A 17181-nucleotide genomic window follows, 5' to 3' on the forward strand; every position below is an offset into this window, starting at 1 on the left:
TGTTGTCCAGGTTAATGTTTTGGCCATTAAAGGCCCTTCATTTCAAGATTTCAACTGTGATCGGGCTTTAAACAGGTGGCTGACCTGTTCAGATGAGTGTAACTGCTACTGGTCAAATAATGTGAAATAGCATTTAATTTTACATGTATGCAATGCCATTTAAATGTAATTATAGATAATAATAATAATAATAATAAATACTGTGTAGTGTTGTAAATAGTCAACGGGAAGGATTCTAGTAAGATATAAGACATGAGCACTACACAGCCAGAAAAAAACCTAGGCAGGACAAGTAAAAATATTGGGGCAAGTAGATTTGAGAAGTCAGGCAAGTAGAAAAAAACCTTAACGTTGAACCCTGCATGTGTTGAGCTGCTGCCGCTTAAGGTTAGACGGCACTGTACATAGAGCGCTTCTGCTCGTTAGTAATAAATTCTAATGTTGGCTGTTCACTCCTTCACACAGATGAGTATAGAAAAATATTTTCAACGGCCGAAAAGGGCTCGACTTGGAGAGGAGGTAGGCCTACAGTCCGGACCACAGGTGCGACCTGTTCAGCAGCAGCAGGAGGAGGAGGAGGAGGTTGACTGACTGTGGCAGGACACCTCTGCCTCTGTTTCACTTCATGTTGCTGGTAAATAATATGGTTGTAGTAGTAGGCTAAAGTTAAATTATTTAGTATTCACTCATTAAAGGGGCAGAGCTTTAAGAGACATTTTAGCTTTTATATTTTATAAGATATATTTTTTGTAAGAACCACAATTAATAAATATATTTCAGTGAATCACTAATTGTTCAAATCTGTATATAAATATGTACATAAAATGTTGTAATTATATTCCAACTCTGCGTTCTTCTTGGTCATCGCCGCTGCCCACCCCCCCACCCCCCGCCGACCACACCACCACAAATAGATGCCTGTCCTGTGGGAAACACTGAAAGTGTTTATGAATTGGTTGTTAATTAGTTAACTTTTTATAAGAATGACTGCTTACCAAAAATGTGATCTCTTGGTCTATTCACTAATTATAAATGGTAGCAGATACATTTTAAGTCATGGTAGCTACATTTAGATCACATTTACATACACTATATTGCCAAAAGTATTTGGCCACCCATCCAAATGATGAGAATCCTAATTACTTGGCCTGGTGTATAAAATCAAGCACTTAGGCATGGAGACTGTTTTTACAAACATTTGTGACAGAATGGGCCGCTCTCAGTGATTTCCAGCGTGGAACTGTCATAGGATGCCACCTAAAGTGACGAATCACGCTTTTCCATCCGGCAATCTGATGGACCAGTCTGGGTTTGGAGGTCGCCAGGAGAACGGTACATTTCGGACTGCATTGTGCCGAGTGTGAAATTTGGTGGAGGAGGAATTATGGTGTGGGGTTGTTTTTCCAGGAGTTGGGCTTGGCCCCTTAGCTCCAGTGAAAGGAACTTGGAATGCTCCAGGATACCAAAACATTTTTGGACAATTCCATGTGGGAACAGTTTGGAGCGGGAACCCTTCCTCTTCCAACATGACTGTGCACCAGTGCACAAAGCAAGGTCCATAAAAACATGGATGACAAGAGTCTGGTGTGGATGAACTTGACTGGCCTGCACAGAGTCCTGACCTGAACCTGATAGAACACCTTTGGGATGAATTAGAACGGAGACTGAGAGCCAGGCCTTCTCCACCAACATCAGTGTGTGACCTCACCAATGCGCTTTTGGAAGAATGGTCGAAAATTCCTATAAATACACCCCGCAACCTTGTGGACAGCCTTCCCAGAAGAGTTTTACCATGAATTGATTTAGGTGGACCCCGACTTAAACAAGTTGAAAAACTTATTCGGGTGTTACCATTTAGTGGTCAATTGTACGGAATATGTACTGTACTGTGCAATCTACTAATAAAAGTATCAATCAATCAATCAATCAAAGTTGAAGCTGTAATTCCGGTAGCTGCAAAAGGTCATATTGAACCCTATGGGTTAGGAATGGGATGGCACTTCAAGTTCATATGTGAGTCAAGGCAGGTGGCCAAATACTTTTGGCAATATAGTGTATCTATAAATGTCTGACTATTGTTGCATTAACTTTTGTTTATGTGTTTCATTTAGAGATGTCCGATAATATCGGACTGCCGATATTTTCGGCCGATAAATGCTTTAAAATGTAATATCGGAAATTATCGGTATCGGTTTCAAAATGATCGCTATCGGTTTCAAAAAGTAAACTTTAACACTTTTTAAAACGCCGCTGTGTACACGGACGTAGGGAGAAGTACAGAGCGCCAGTCACATAATATCTACGGCTTTTCACACACACAAGTGAATGCACGGCATACTTGGTCAACAGCCATACAGGTCACACTGAGGGTGGCCGTATAAACAACTTTAACACGGTTACAAATATGTGCCACACTCTGAACCCACACCAAACAAGACTGACAAACACATTTCGGGAGAACATCTGCAACGTAACACAACATAAACACAACAGGACAAATACCCAGAACCCCTTGCAGCAATAACTCTTCCGGACGCTACAATATACACCCCCCACTACACCCCACCCCCCCCCACCCACCTCAACCTCCTCATGCTCTGTCAGGGAGAGCATGTCCCAAATTCCACGCTGCTGTTTTGAGGCATGTTAAAAAAAAAAATACACTTTGTGACTTCAATAATAAATATGGCAGTGCCATGTTGGCATTTTTTACATAACTCGAGTTGATTTATTTTGGAAAACCTTGTTACATTGTTTAGTGTGCCCAGCGGGGCATCACAACAAAGTTAGGCATAATAATGTGTTAATTCCACGACTGTATATATCGGTATCGGTAATTAAGAGTTGGACAATATCGGAATATCGGCAGAAAAGTCATTATCGGACATCTCCAGTTTCATTGTAAAAAGATGAATGAATGAGTCTCTTTACCTCAGTGAACCCCCTCAGTTGAGCACAGAGAACAACCAGAGTCACTGCACTCTTGTTACTGACTTTACCACACAATGCTCTGCTTTGTTCTTGCGCTCCGTAATGTCAAATGTTCCCTTTCTCCACACATTTGTCTGGCGTTTCGCTTTGGGGAAATTCGGGATTATGTTAGGGGTTGTGGAAGGTGAGTGAATGTGTGTGTGTGTGTCAAGTGTGAATACAAGCCAGCATATGCAGGGTGAAGCATCTTTAGGAGTTAGTGCACGCCGTTAGGGATTGACTTTAATCCAGGCCGTTCTTATTATAGCTTCTATCTATTTTTAGAAGTCCGATTGCTCACGCAGGTTTGCTGCAGGAATATTAGTTGTAGCTATGAAGTTTGATTTACAAATGACCAATAAAGTCATATTTGAGCTATTACTGGCGTTATACTGTATTATTGAAATATATTAGTATTTAAACACAATCAACATTTTATACAGGATTTAGAAGTAGGGGGTAAGAAATATGTAATTACCCATCTTTTTTACGCACTCAAACAAAAAAATTAATTACAAAAAATATTTTTTACCAAATCTAAAACATAAATGCTATTTTTGTTCATGAATCCAAAAAATTTTCTGCATGAAACTATCAATTTTGTATTCATTTCCTAAAGTTTTAGTTGTGTTTTTGATAGCGTTTCAAATTCAATAGTGTGAGCTACGTGAGAAATGTTGTTATTGGTTAGTCTTGAATGTTGTTGTGGTTACTTCTGCCCTCACCAGATTAGAGACATTAAAAAGTACTACAAAGCGGGATTTCTGCTCATCCAGTATAATTTTGAGGATAAAGTAAAGATATGCAGTACTAGGAAACAGGATAGGTCGCCATGGTAATTTTATGTTCGGTGATGCTAATCCGGTGACTTGACAAATCAAGATGTGGTCCAGCTAAATCTTGCATTTTCAATGTTTGAGTTGAACATTATTTGACTTGTAAAAAAAAAAACGGCACGTTTTTTAAGTAGTTTTTTTTTTTTTCAATACATTTTTTGTTTGATTGCACAAAAATACATAAATTCCTCGTCATACTAATCAGGGATTTGCAGTTTTGTGACAACTGTCCTTGTGATTATTAGAGATGTCCGATAATGGCTGGGGGGTAGGGGGGTAGCGGGGGTGGGTGTATATTGTAGCGTCCCGGAAGAGTTAGTGCTGCAAGGGATTCTGGGTATTTGTTCTGTTGCGTTACGGTGCGGATGTTCTCCCGAAATGTGTTTGTCATTCTTGTTTGGTGTGGGTTCACAGTGTGGCGCATATTTGCAACAGTGTTAAAGTTGTTTATACGGCTGTATGGCTGTTGACCAAGTATGCCTTGCATTCACTTGTGTGTGTGAAAAGCCGTAGATATTATGTGATTGGGCCGGCACGCAAAGGCAGTGCCTTTAAGGTTTAGTGGCGCTCTGTACTTCTCCCTACGTCCGTGTACCCAGCGGCGTTTTAGTCATAAATTGTGCTTTTTGAAACCGATAATTTACGATATTACATTTTAAAGCATTTTTTGGTTGATAAATATATAAAAATACATAAATTCCTCGTCATACTAATCAGGGATTTGCAGTTTTGTGATTCACTTGTGTGTGTGAAAAGCCGTAGATATTATGTGATTGGGCCGGCACGCAAAGGCAGTGCCTTTAAGGTTTAGTGGCGCTCTGTACTTCTCCCTACGTCCGTGTACCCAGCGGCGTTTTAGTCATAAATTGTGCTTTTTGAAACCGATAATTTACGATATTACATTTTAAAGCATTTTTTGGTTGATAAATATATAAAAATACATAAATTCCTCGTCATACTAATCAGGGATTTGCAGTTTTGTGACAACTGTCCTTGTGATTATTAGAGATGTCCGATAATGGCTGGGGGTAGCGCGGGGGGGTGGGGGGGTGGGGGGGGGGGGGGGTGTATATTGTAGCGTCCTGGAAGAGTTAGTGCTTCAAGGGATTCTGGGTATTTGTTCTGTTGTGTTACGGTGCGGATGTTCTCCAGAAATGTGTTTGTCATTCTTGTTTGGTGTGGGTTCACAGTGTGGCGCATATTTGTAACAGTGTTAAAGTTGTTTATACGGCTGTATGGCTGTTGACCAAGTATGCCTTGCATTCACTTGTGTGTGTGTGAAAAGCCGTAGATATTATGTGATTGGGCCGGCACGCAAAGGCAGTGCCTTTAAGGTTTAGTGGCGCTCTGTACTTCTCCCTACGTCCGTGTACACGGCGGCGTTTTAGTCATAAATTGTACTTTTTGAAACCGATAATTTCCGATATTACATTTTAAAGCATTTTTTGGTTGATAAATATATAAAAATACATAAATTCCTCGTCATACTAATCAGGGATTTGCAGTTTTGTGACAACTGTCCTTGTGATTATTAGAGATGTCCGATAATGGCTGGGGGGTAGCGGGGGGGGGGGGGGGGGGGGGGGGGGGGGGTATATTGTAGCGTCCTGGAAGAGTTAGTGCTGCTAGGGATTCTGGGTATTTGTTCTGTTGTGTTACGGTGCGGATGTTCTCCCGAAATGTGTTTGTCATTCTTGTTTGGTGTGGGTTCACAGTGTGGCGCATATTTTTAACAGTGTTAAAGTTGTTTATACGGCTGTATGGCTGTTGACCAAGTATGCCTTGCATTCACTTGTGTGTGTGAAAAGCCGTAGATATTATGTGACTGGGCCAGCACGCAAAGGCAGTGCCTTTAAGGTTTAGTGGCGCTCTGTACTTCTCCCTACGTCCGTGTACACAGCGGCGTTTTAGTCATAAATTGTACTTTTTGAAACCGATAATTTCCGATATTACACTTTAAAGCATTTTTTGGTTGATAAATATATAAAAATACATAAATTCCTCGTCATACTAATCAGGGATTTGCAGTTTTGTGACAACTGTCCTTGTGATTATTAGAGATGTCCGATAATGGCTGGGGAGTAGGGGGGTAGCGGGGGGGGGGGGGTGTATATTGTAGCGTCCTGGAAGAGTTAGTGCTGCAAGGGATTCTGGGTATTTGTTCTGTTGTGTTACGGTGCGGATGTTCTCCCGAAATGTGTTTGTCATTCTTGTTTGGTGTGGGTTCACAGTGTGGCGCATATTTGTAACAGTGTTAAAGTTGTTTATACGGCTGTATGGCTGTTGACCAAGTATGCCTTGCATTCACTTGTGTGTGTGAAAAGCCGTAGATATTATGTGACTGGGCCAGCACGCAAAGGCAGTGCCTTTAAGGTTTAGTGGCGCTCTGTACTTCTCCCTACGTCCGTGTACACAGCGGCGTTTTAGTCATAAATTGTACTTTTTGAAACCGATAATTTCCGATATTACACTTTAAAGCATTTTTTGGTTGATAAATATATAAAAATACATAAATTCCTCGTCATACTAATCAGGGATTTGCAGTTTTGTGACAACTGTCCTTGTGATTATTAGAGATGTCCGATAATGGCTGGGGAGTAGGGGGGTAGCGGGGGGGGGGGGGTGTATATTGTAGCGTCCTGGAAGAGTTAGTGCTGCAAGGGATTCTGGGTATTTGTTCTGTTGTGTTACGGTGCGGATGTTCTCCCGAAATGTGTTTGTCATTCTTGTTTGGTGTGGGTTCACAGTGTGGCGCATATTTGTAACAGTGTTAAAGTTGTTTATACGGCTGTATGGCTGTTGACCAAGTATGCCTTGCATTCACTTGTGTGTGTGAAAAGCCGTAGATATTATGTGATTGGGCCGGCACGCCAAGGCAGTGCCTTTAAGGTTTAGTGGCGCTCTGTACTTCTCCCTACGTCCGTGTACACAGCGGCGTTTTAGTCATAAATTGTACTTTTTGAAACCGATAATTTCCGATATTACACTTTAAAGCATTTTTTGGTTGATAATATCGGCAGTCCGATATTATCGGACATCTCAAATTAGCATATATTCCACATATTCATTAAATGGATTGGGCTATTTTTGTTTTCGACTTAAGAGATTTAGTAAATTAGCTTTGCGTGTGCTATCAAGTTTGCACATGTTTTCAGGGAGGCAAACCTTTAGGAGATCAGGCCCATAATCTCTGCAAACGTTGCCTGACGTTTAAATATTTAAGTGATTGGGACTCGGGCTTGACTATTTTTCTGTCTGCAACTTGGAATGTTGCACCCTCGCATCAAAACAGAAACGCCACATCATTTATTTATATTAGCCGATGCGCCCTAATGAAACAAAATCAAATGTGCTTTGAGACATCTTGTATAACGTAGATTTCAATCCCCAATCCCAGTTACGGTCTAATGGAATATTCACTGAGTTGTGCGTATTTACAGCCTCCAGTGCACTTCCTATTTGACGGCTACATTCCAGCCATTAGTGTTGAAGCCGCTCCAATCCCAGGTGGTCAATTTGCTGAGGTTCATGTATATTAGATGAGAAATGCTGTAAGTACGTTACTGCCTCGCAGCTGCTCAAGCAATCTTCATTTTTAATGTATTACTAACAATAATAACTGACAATCAACTGTTAGTTCCAGTTGCATCTACTGTACATTTAGGAGGAGTGAATATATGACTGCATCCGACCACACTGTTTCATCTTCATTTAACTTATGTTTGCTTTTAATACAAACATTTTTCACACTAATGCAGCGTTATGGACTTACAGTAAAAACACGGAGAGGTTTTTGTCGCTCTTTACACCCACAGTTGGTTAGTTGGCTATAGTTTATTTTAAACATGTATACAGTTGTAATTAGGGTTGTAAGGTATACCGGTACTAGTATAGTACCGCGATACTAATGAATCATATTCGGTACTATACCGCATACTTGCCAACCTTGAGACCTCCGATTTCGGGAGGAGGGGGGTGGGGGCGTGGTCGGGGGTGGAGCGGGGCGTGGTTAAGAGGGGAGGAGTATATTGACAGCTAGAATTCACCAAGTCAAGTATTTCATACATATACAGTATATATATATATGTATATATATATATATATATATGCATGTGTATATATATATATATATATATATATATATATATATATATATATATTAGAGATGCGCGGATAGGCAATTATTTCATCCGCAACCGCATCAGAAAGTCGTCAACCATCCGCAATCCACCCGATCTAACATTTGATCAGAACTGCATCCGCCCGCCATCCGCCCGTTGTTATATAGCTAATATAGACGATGCAAGGCATTAGTGAGGTTATAAAGCTTTTGCCTGTTAAAGAAAGGAGACTGATCCAACGCAGCACAGACATTCGCGTGCCACGCTGTCACGACCCAGACGCACACCAGTGCGCAATCATATGGGAGCCGCGCTGAGCGCACCTCCAAGCGCGTCTCGCTGCCGGCGACGGCCGGGTATATGGGCCCGACGCTCCAGCGCCATCCATTTTCAGGGCTAGTTGATTCGGCAGGTGGGTTGTTACACACTCCTTAGCGGGTTCCAACTTCCATGGCCACCGTCCTAGCTGCTGTCTATATCAACCAGGGTGAGCCCCACCCCTTTCGTGAGCGCACTGCGCGCGGAGTGACCCCTGTTACGCGCCCCCGGCAACAGGGGTGGCGGGCAGGTAAGCTGCGCGGGCGGAGCGCGCGGAGTGACCCCTGTTATGAGCCCCCGGCCACGGGGGTGGCGGGCAGGTAAGCTGCTTACCTGCTGCGCGTGACGCCGGCCGCGGCGAAGGCGGACGAGGCGGGGTGTCGGTGCGGTGGGCGCGGTGGTGACCCTGGACGTGCGTCGGGCCCTTCTCGCGGATCGCCTCAGCTACGGCTCCCAGTGGGGCCCTCTCGTGGGAAGGGGCCTCGGTCCCGGACCCTGGCGAGGCGTCGGGGGCCTTCTCCGCTCCGTAAAAGTGTCCATCTCTTTTTTTTTTTTCTTCTGTTGTGGCATATGCAGCAGGTGCCTGCTCGTTTTTCGTATGTGGGTAACAACATTTAACTATGTATATATATTTCCGAATTGGTTTAACTGCCACCCGCCTGAATCTATTTAAAATCTAATTTTTTTTTATTTCAATCGCCCGACCCGACCCGACCCGACCCGCTGATAAAATCTAATTTTTTTTTATTTCATCCGCCCGATCCGCGGATAATCCGCGGACTCCGCGGTTGTGCCCGCAAACCGCGCATCTCTAATATATATAGATATCTACATCCTGAAAATATGCAAACAAAACTGTGTTTAGATAATTGATACTTCAAACTTGCATAAATAAATATTAAGGAATATAACATAATTTGGCTTCTGAGAGTTTCAAAATGTAATGAATAAAATGCTAAAGTTGTTGATAAACAAGCAATTATTTTAATAATTCAATATGGTCATTTTAAATGAATTATTATGATAATTTAAAATCAATTATTTCAAATATGTTTATTTTAATGTATAATTCTATGGCTGGATGTAATAAGGAGTCAGGAAAAAATAAAAATACAAGTAATTTTGATGTTTTTAGCAAAATATAGTGTTGCGTTTTGGACCAGTTGTTCCTCCCAGGGAATTCAAGTCACAATTCGCTCCCAAGTTCTTTCCGACACTTAAAGCTGAGTTGAAAAACCACCAGAGACAGAATAGGTATTTTGTTGTATATTCTCAAAGCTTTGCCAATATACATTGATTGAGACCAGTCTAACCCTAGAACATTCTATTGCGCCTCCCAAAATGGTCTGTCTTCCCGATCCCACCACCCTCTCTCTCGTCCCATCTCTGTAGACAAAACAAATGCTAGTCAAAACACATTCCAAAGAACTCAAGGTTAACACACACAGTATACTTGCTGACAGAGCATCAAGAGAAGAAATGGAAAACACGAGCTGTTTTCAAATATGACAAAGAAATGGAAGAAGTACAACTTAAATTCGGATATATGTAAATATCCGCCTCCGACAATAGTAAACATGTATTTAGTTTTTTTTTGTCTATTAATAAATATATTTATTTTTAGGTAAGATAAACATAATAATACAATTTATCTCTAGTCTGGATGATTTAGTTCTTGTCACCCTGTTGTCCTCCCGGCATGAAAAAAGGCTGTCCTCACTCAGGTCCGCATGGAGCTGGAGGGGGCGTGGCTTCCAGCTCCGGCTGAAAATCGGGAGATTTTCGGGAGAATATTTGTCCCGGGAGGTTTTCGGGAGAGGCGCTGAATTTCGGGAGTCTCCCGGAAAATTCGGTAGGGTTGGCAAGTATGCTATACTGCCTCCACTGTCGTCGTCATGTCGTGACATTGCTTGTTTTACGAGCAGAGGAGCATGTTTGGCAGCGCACAATCACAGAGTACTTACAAGCAGACACGGTGTGTAGACAGAAAAGGGAGAATGGACGCATTTTGCCTTAAAAACTAACGATAAAGGTGAAGTTATAACACGGAACAGGAAGAGGTGCTTTAAGACATGGCTAGCTAGCTAGCGGCTAAAGTCCTTTAGCAGTCTGCTACTTCTAAATCACTAATCCTCGCCTCCATGGTGACAAATAAAGTACGTTTTTTTTACAAGTATCATTATCACTGCAGGACGAGGAATAGGTAAACATGCTTCACTACACACCGTAGGTCAAAATGTAAACAAACGCCATTGGTGGATCTACACCTAACATCCACTGTAATGATACCAAGTACAGGAGCGTATCTAGTCAATACTGCGATGATAACATCGATATTTTTCTCCTCTTTCGTTTAAAAAAAAAATTTTACATTATGTTTATAAACTCAGGAAATACGTCCCTGGACACATGAGGACTCTGAATATGACCATTGTATTATCCTGTAACTACTTGGTATCGGATTGATACCCAAATTTGTGGTATCATCCAAAACTAATGTAAAGTATCCAAACAACAGAAGAATGAGTGATTATTACATTTGGTGTAGATAGAACATAGATAGAAGTGTAGATAGAACATGTTGAAAGAGAAAATAAGCAGATATTAACAGTAAATGAACAAGTAGATTCATAGTTCATTTTCTACAGCTTGTCCTTAATAATGATGACAAAATAATAGGTGTATAAATGACACAATATGTTACTGCATACGTCAGCAGACTAATTAGGAGTCTTTGTTTGTTTACTTACTACTAAAAGATAAGTTGTCTAGTATGTTCACTGTTTTATTTAAGGACTAAATTGCAATAATAAACATATGTTTCATGTACCATAAGATTTTGTGTCAAAATAAAGCCAATTATGCAATTTTTGTGGTCCCCTTTATTTAAAAAAGTGTCAAAAAAGTACCGAAAAGTATCAAAATACATTTTGGTACCGGTACCAAAATATTAGTATCGGGACAACACTAATCCAACATTATGTATTCTTTTAAACTGCCCGTTTTTGTAACACGGTCGGTGAATGAAGTGTACTTTTGTAGTTATTTCCCCATATTTCCACACAATAACTCACAACCTACCCATCTCAGGGTGGACACTCTAACCCAGTGTTTTTCAACCTTTTTTGAGCCAAGGCACATTTTTTGCGTTGGAAAAATCCGGAGGCACACCACCAGCAGAAATCATTAAAAAACGAAACTCAGTTGACAGTAAAAAGTTGTTGTTGGATATGACTTTAAACCACACCCAACCACGCATCACTATAGGTCTTGTCTCAAAGTAGGTGTACTGTCACCACCTGTCACATCACACCCTGACTTATTTGGACTGTTTTGCTGTTTTCCTGTGTGTAATGTTTTAGTTCTCGTCTTGCGCTCCTATTTTGGTGGCTTTTTCTCTTTTTTTGGTATTTTCCTGTAGCAGTTTCATGTCTTCCTTTGAGCGATATTTCCCGCATCTACTTTGTTTTAGCAATCAAGAATATTTCAGTTGTTTTCATCCTTCTTTGTGAGGACATTGTTGATTGTCATGTCATGTTCGGATGTACTTTGTGGACGCCGTCGTTGCTCCACAGTAAGTCTTTGCTGTCGTCCAGCATTCTGTTTTTGTTTACTTTGTAGCCAGTTCAGTTTTAGTTTCGTTCTGCATAGCCTTCCCTAAGCTTCAATACCTTTTCTTAGAGGCACTCACCTTTTGTTTATGTTTGGTTTAAGCATTTGACACCTTTTTACCTGCACGCTGCCTCCAGTTGTTTCCGACATCTACAAAGCAATTAGCTACCTACTGCCACCTACTGATCTGGAAGAGTATTACACGGTTACTCTGCCGAGCTCTAGACAGCACCGACACTCAACAACAACACATCATTTGCTGACTATAATTACTGGTTTGAAAAACCTACTTTTAATCCAAATAGGTAAAACTAGATAATCTCCCATGGCACACCATACTGTATCTCACGGCACACTAGGTTGAAAAAGACTGCTCTAACCACTATAATTCGGCTTTTGTATGAAAATAGACCCGCTCACACTGCAAAAAGTCAGTGTTCAAAAACAAGGAAAAAAATTAAAAAAATTAGGGGTATTTTAGTTGAACTAAGCAAAATTATCTGCCAATAGAACAAGAAAATTCGGCTTGTCAAGACTTTCCATAACAAGTACAAATTAGCTAACCTCAATGAACCCAAAAATACCTTAAAATAAGTTTATTCTCACTAACAACAAGTGCACTTTTCTTGGTAGAAAAAAAAGAGACCTTTTTGCTCAATATGTTGAAAAATATTCTTAAAATAAGTAAATGCTAGTGCCATTATCTTGACATAATGATATGTGCTCGGCATCATGATTTTTTTTTTCATGCTTGAAGTAAGAAATTATTAGTTTAAAAAAGTAGTTTTATACTTGTGAGTGTTGATGACACAGCTTTGCAACAGTTGATATTCTAGTTTCAAGCATGTTTTACTCATTATAGGTCATCAAATCTCAGCTACAAGCTGTACTATCTTACTGAGATCATGTATCAATCAATCAATCAATCAATGTTTATTTATATAGCCCTAAATCACAAGTGTCTCAAAGGGCTGGACAAACCACAACGACATCCTCGGTTCAGATCCCACATAAGGGCAAGGAAAAACTCAACCCAGTGGGATGTCAATGAGAATGACAATGAGAAACCTTGGAGAGGAAATTTAGGACCAAAACCCTTAAAACAAGTAATTTAGGACCAAAACCCTTAAAACAAGTAAAACAGTCTAACATAAAATCTGCTTAGTGAGAAGAATTATCTTATCAGACAGAAAATAAGCAAATATCACCCTGATTTGACATATTTAATCTTACTTAGATTTCAGTTTTTGCAGTGCAGGTACGTCCTTTTGTCCAAAAACTACGGTAATTGCAATGGCTATCACATACTTTATCGTGAAAATCGGCCGATACCGATCGGTGTTACATCGTTCGGCACGTCCCCCTACTCAGTGGCCTAGTGGTTAGAGTGTCCACCTTTAAATGGGTAGGTTGTGAGTTCAAACCCCGGCCGAGTCATACCAAAGACTATAAAAATGGGAGCCATTATCTCCCTGCTTGGCACTCAGCATCAAGGGTTGGAATTGGGGGTTAAATCACCAAAAATGATTCCCGGGCGCGGGAACCGCTGCTGCCCACTGCTCCCCTCACCTCCCAGGGGGTGAACAAGGGTGATGGGTCAAATGCAGAGAATAATTTCGCCACACCTAGTGTGTGTGTGACAATCATTGGCACTTTAACTTTAACTTAACTAATATCTGTCACACCGCAGTGAGGGATGTCTTGTCTTGGTTTCTTCTGTCTTGTGAATTGCATGTTTTACTTTGAAAAGTAACTCCTCTCGTGTCAGACCACTTGCCCTTCCTTTGGTGTCATCAGTCTGACGTCATCCCTGACCCCTGGTTGTTTCCACCTGTTTCCCATTACCCTCATGTGTTTTATAAGCCCACGTTTCCCCTTGTTCTGTGCCAGATTATCTCGTGTATTCGTGCCTCTCTAGATTCCCTGTCCATGCCTTGCCTTGCCTTGCATTTATATTTCTTGATCCTGAATTCCTTCGTTGCTATTTTGAGTTTTCCTTTTTTCCTCCTCAGCAGAGTGATTTTTTGTTATTTAGTTTATTCAGCCGAAGTGGTGAGTTATCAGTTTTTTTCTTTCATTCTTTCCTCCAATTTTTTGTTAAACTTTATGAGATTAGATAAGTGTAGAATTTTTGATATCCATTGTTTCTTCCTCCCGTTGGAGCGTTTTGTGTTAATAAATTTTATAGCATATACGGCGCCAAGTATAGTTCGTCTTTGTTTTTGTGTTTTCCTCCTTTCGGAGTGATTTTCGGTTGTTCCTATTTTTTGGAACCTTTTTCGCCGACTAGTCTTTGTTAATATAGATATTGTATTACCCTGACTCTGGAGGTGAAAGGAAGCTGTCAAAATAAAAGCCTGTCGAAGTATTCCCTACTCTGCATCTGAGTCCTATCCTTTTGACCAAGCCTGACAATATCGTCAATATCGCACAACCCTTATTGTTCGTACAGACGCTTTAAAACTGGCGAGTTAAAAACGATATTTAAAAATATGTGGTATAAATCGAGAACGGATTATACGAAAACAATGAATCGTGATCTTTTTTTTCATTTTGCCATATCGCTCAGCCCTATGTAGTACCGTATTTTTCGGACTATAAGTCGCAGTTTGTTTCATAGTTTGGCCTGGGGTGCGACTTATACTCAGGAGTATATATACTTATGTGTGAAATTATTAACACATTAGCGTAAAATATCAAATAATATTATTTATCTCATTCACGTAAGAGACTAGACGTATAAGATTTCATGGGATTTAGCGATTAGGAGTGACAGATTGTTTGGTAAACTAATAGCATGTTCTATATGTTATAGTTATTTGAATGACTCTTACCATAATATGTTACGTTAACATACCAGTTGGTTATTTATGCCTCATATAACGTACACTTATTCAGCCTGTTGTTCACTATTCTTTATTTATTTTAAATTGCCTTTCAAACGTCTATTCTTGGTGTTGGGTTTTATCAAATACATTTCCCCCAAAAATGCGACTTATACTCCAGTGCGACTTATATATGTTTTTCCCTTCTTTATTATGCATTTTTCGGCCGGTGCGACTTATACTCCGGAGCGACTTATACTCCGAAAAATACGGTACAACAATACACATGTTATTCTTCCGTGTATACTGCCATACTACGTAAAATAAGATCCCATTAGCCGCATCCGTGGGTTTAATGCGTCCAACAGGGGCGTCACTAGCTTTTAAGGACAGGGGGGGGCTTTGCCCCCAGGACATGCACAGGATGCGAGCGAATGTTACGCACGAGCACAAAAGTTCACAAACGGCTAACAAAGACTTAGAAATTATTCATTGTTATTTTTTTTTTTTTTTAAATGCACGGGACGAAATGAAATGCTCCCCGGGACGACGGCTTTTAACCATTTTTTTTCTTTTTCTTTATATGTATTTATTCATTTTACATTTTATATTAAATGTCTTGGTTTTTCCTCCCTCTGAAAATCCTATGAAATGTTTAACAAGCTATCCTATAATAATAAAACAGCTATTAATGTAACAATACAATAAAACAAATATATTTAATGTTTTCATTATTTTAACAATAGGCTAATGTATATTACTTTATATAGATTCTACAAGAAACCCAAAACTTAAAAAAATTAATTATTTACAATTGCACACACAAGGTTTTGTGCAGCTTAACTCATTGTAAAGGAAGATAATGTGCTTCGTACACCTGCAGGACCGCAAGCAAGGTCGCAGAGAAAATGCGGACTGGAATTTGAGTGATGTGGGCATTTTCTATATGAACAAGTGGAATGGATTGGATACCGACGCACTAAAGGGGTTCTCTACCTTACGCTACGAAGTGAGGGGAAACTGAGTGCATAATAACAGGTTATATGATTATTTATTTAAACTTATATTTGGGCCACTTTATAATGAATATGTCGGCATTTATTTGTAAAAAAAAACAAAAAAAAACACCAAATTATTTAGGGGGGCATAAGAATATTTTAGGGGGGCTTGAGCCCCCTTAAAATAGGCCTAACAACGCCAATGGCGTCCAAGCAGGTACATCCTTTCTTCAAGTGAGAAGACAATCATGGAAGGAAACACAAGTCCCCTCCCTTCCCCCCCCCCAACCCCCCCCCCCCCCCCTTCCACTCCCTCCTCCCTGTTCACTACACGTCCATTCTTCATGCCCCCACTGTGATTTGAGGAAATAACTCCACGATATGTTCCATATTTTGAATGGCCCTGACGTGTTTGATCATTGAAATGGCAACTGAACCTAAGCTGACAAAGAGAAGAGTGCATTTAAACCTGCATGACATTGATTGTCCCATCCCTGTAAGTCAGTGGGAAGGGAAAAGGTTGAGCGAAAAAAACAAAACGACAAGCCGCATGCATGTCAAATCCTGTAAGCCAGTGGAAAGGGAAAAGGTTTCTAACCGCATGGAAGGACATTTTTTTAACGCCATGACTTCCTGTACGTACGTACACACACACACACACACACACACACACACACACACACACACACACACACACACACACACACACACATACATACACACACACACACACACTCACTGTGATGCGAGGGATGTTCTTCTTGCCCTGGTAGCCGGACATCTTGGACCGTTATATGAACGCCGACGGATTAAGGGCGGGAAAGACGAAGAAAAGAAAAAAGAGCGGGATGGTTTGTTCCTCACGCTAAGCGAAGCTCCCCCACCGACGGCGCGCACACACACACACACAAAAAAGGACGGGTAAAAAACGTCGCTGCGAGTCAGGATGGAGTCTTTGGCAGCCTCCTGGTCTCCGCCGATGCACCGAGTCTTTCCGAAGCAAACACGAAGGGGGAGGGGCCGAGCCGAGCCTCTTCCCCGCCCGAAGAGAGGAAGACGACGGCGCATGCGCGAGGCCTCGCCCTGCTTCCATTGACAGCAGTGCTTTTTCTTTTTTCTTTTTTTTCTTTTTTTTTTTTAATGGCATCAATTACGATTAGAGCGCATGGATCTGATGGACAAACGCAAGAGTCTGCGGCATTTTGTGTTGCAAACATTAAAAAACAAATACCTGATAGCAGGCCCGGCCCTAACCAATCTGGCGCCCTAGGCAAGATTTTAGGTGGCGCCCCCCCCACATCGGCAGTGAAGTGTATATACTCACAAGAAACCGAATAGCTTTGTCTTTGACCTTTTTTTTACTTAAAGAAAGCAAATTAACAATCAGAATAGTTAACAAGATAAAAAAAATATGAATAAATAAATGAATGCAAAAAATAAAAAATGAATATATGAAATACAATATTTTTTACATACATATTGCTTAATTAACATTAATGAT

The 17181-nt window shown here is 40.7% G+C and overlaps 1 protein-coding gene across 2 annotated transcripts in view; it reads right to left on the reverse strand.

Moving 5' to 3' along the window:
• LOC133619670 (dihydropyrimidinase-related protein 2) overlaps positions 1-17181 on the reverse strand; it is an 87935-nt gene that overhangs the window by 53406 nt on the left and 17348 nt on the right. Inside the window, exon 1 of one of the 2 annotated variants that reach the window (XM_061980866.2) lies at positions 16420-16702. The exons of the other annotated variant lie outside the window; for it this stretch is intronic. Within the exon in view, the coding sequence (XP_061836850.1) occupies positions 16420-16461 (42 nt within the window). The 5' untranslated portion in view covers positions 16462-16702. Of the gene's footprint in view, positions 1-16419; positions 16703-17181 lie in introns of those variants that run through there. 2 annotated transcript variants of the gene reach the window in all.

This window comes from Nerophis lumbriciformis, linkage group LG20 (genome assembly GCF_033978685.3).
Source record: "Nerophis lumbriciformis linkage group LG20, RoL_Nlum_v2.1, whole genome shotgun sequence".
In the NCBI taxonomy this organism is placed as follows: domain Eukaryota; kingdom Metazoa; phylum Chordata; class Actinopteri; order Syngnathiformes; family Syngnathidae; genus Nerophis; species Nerophis lumbriciformis.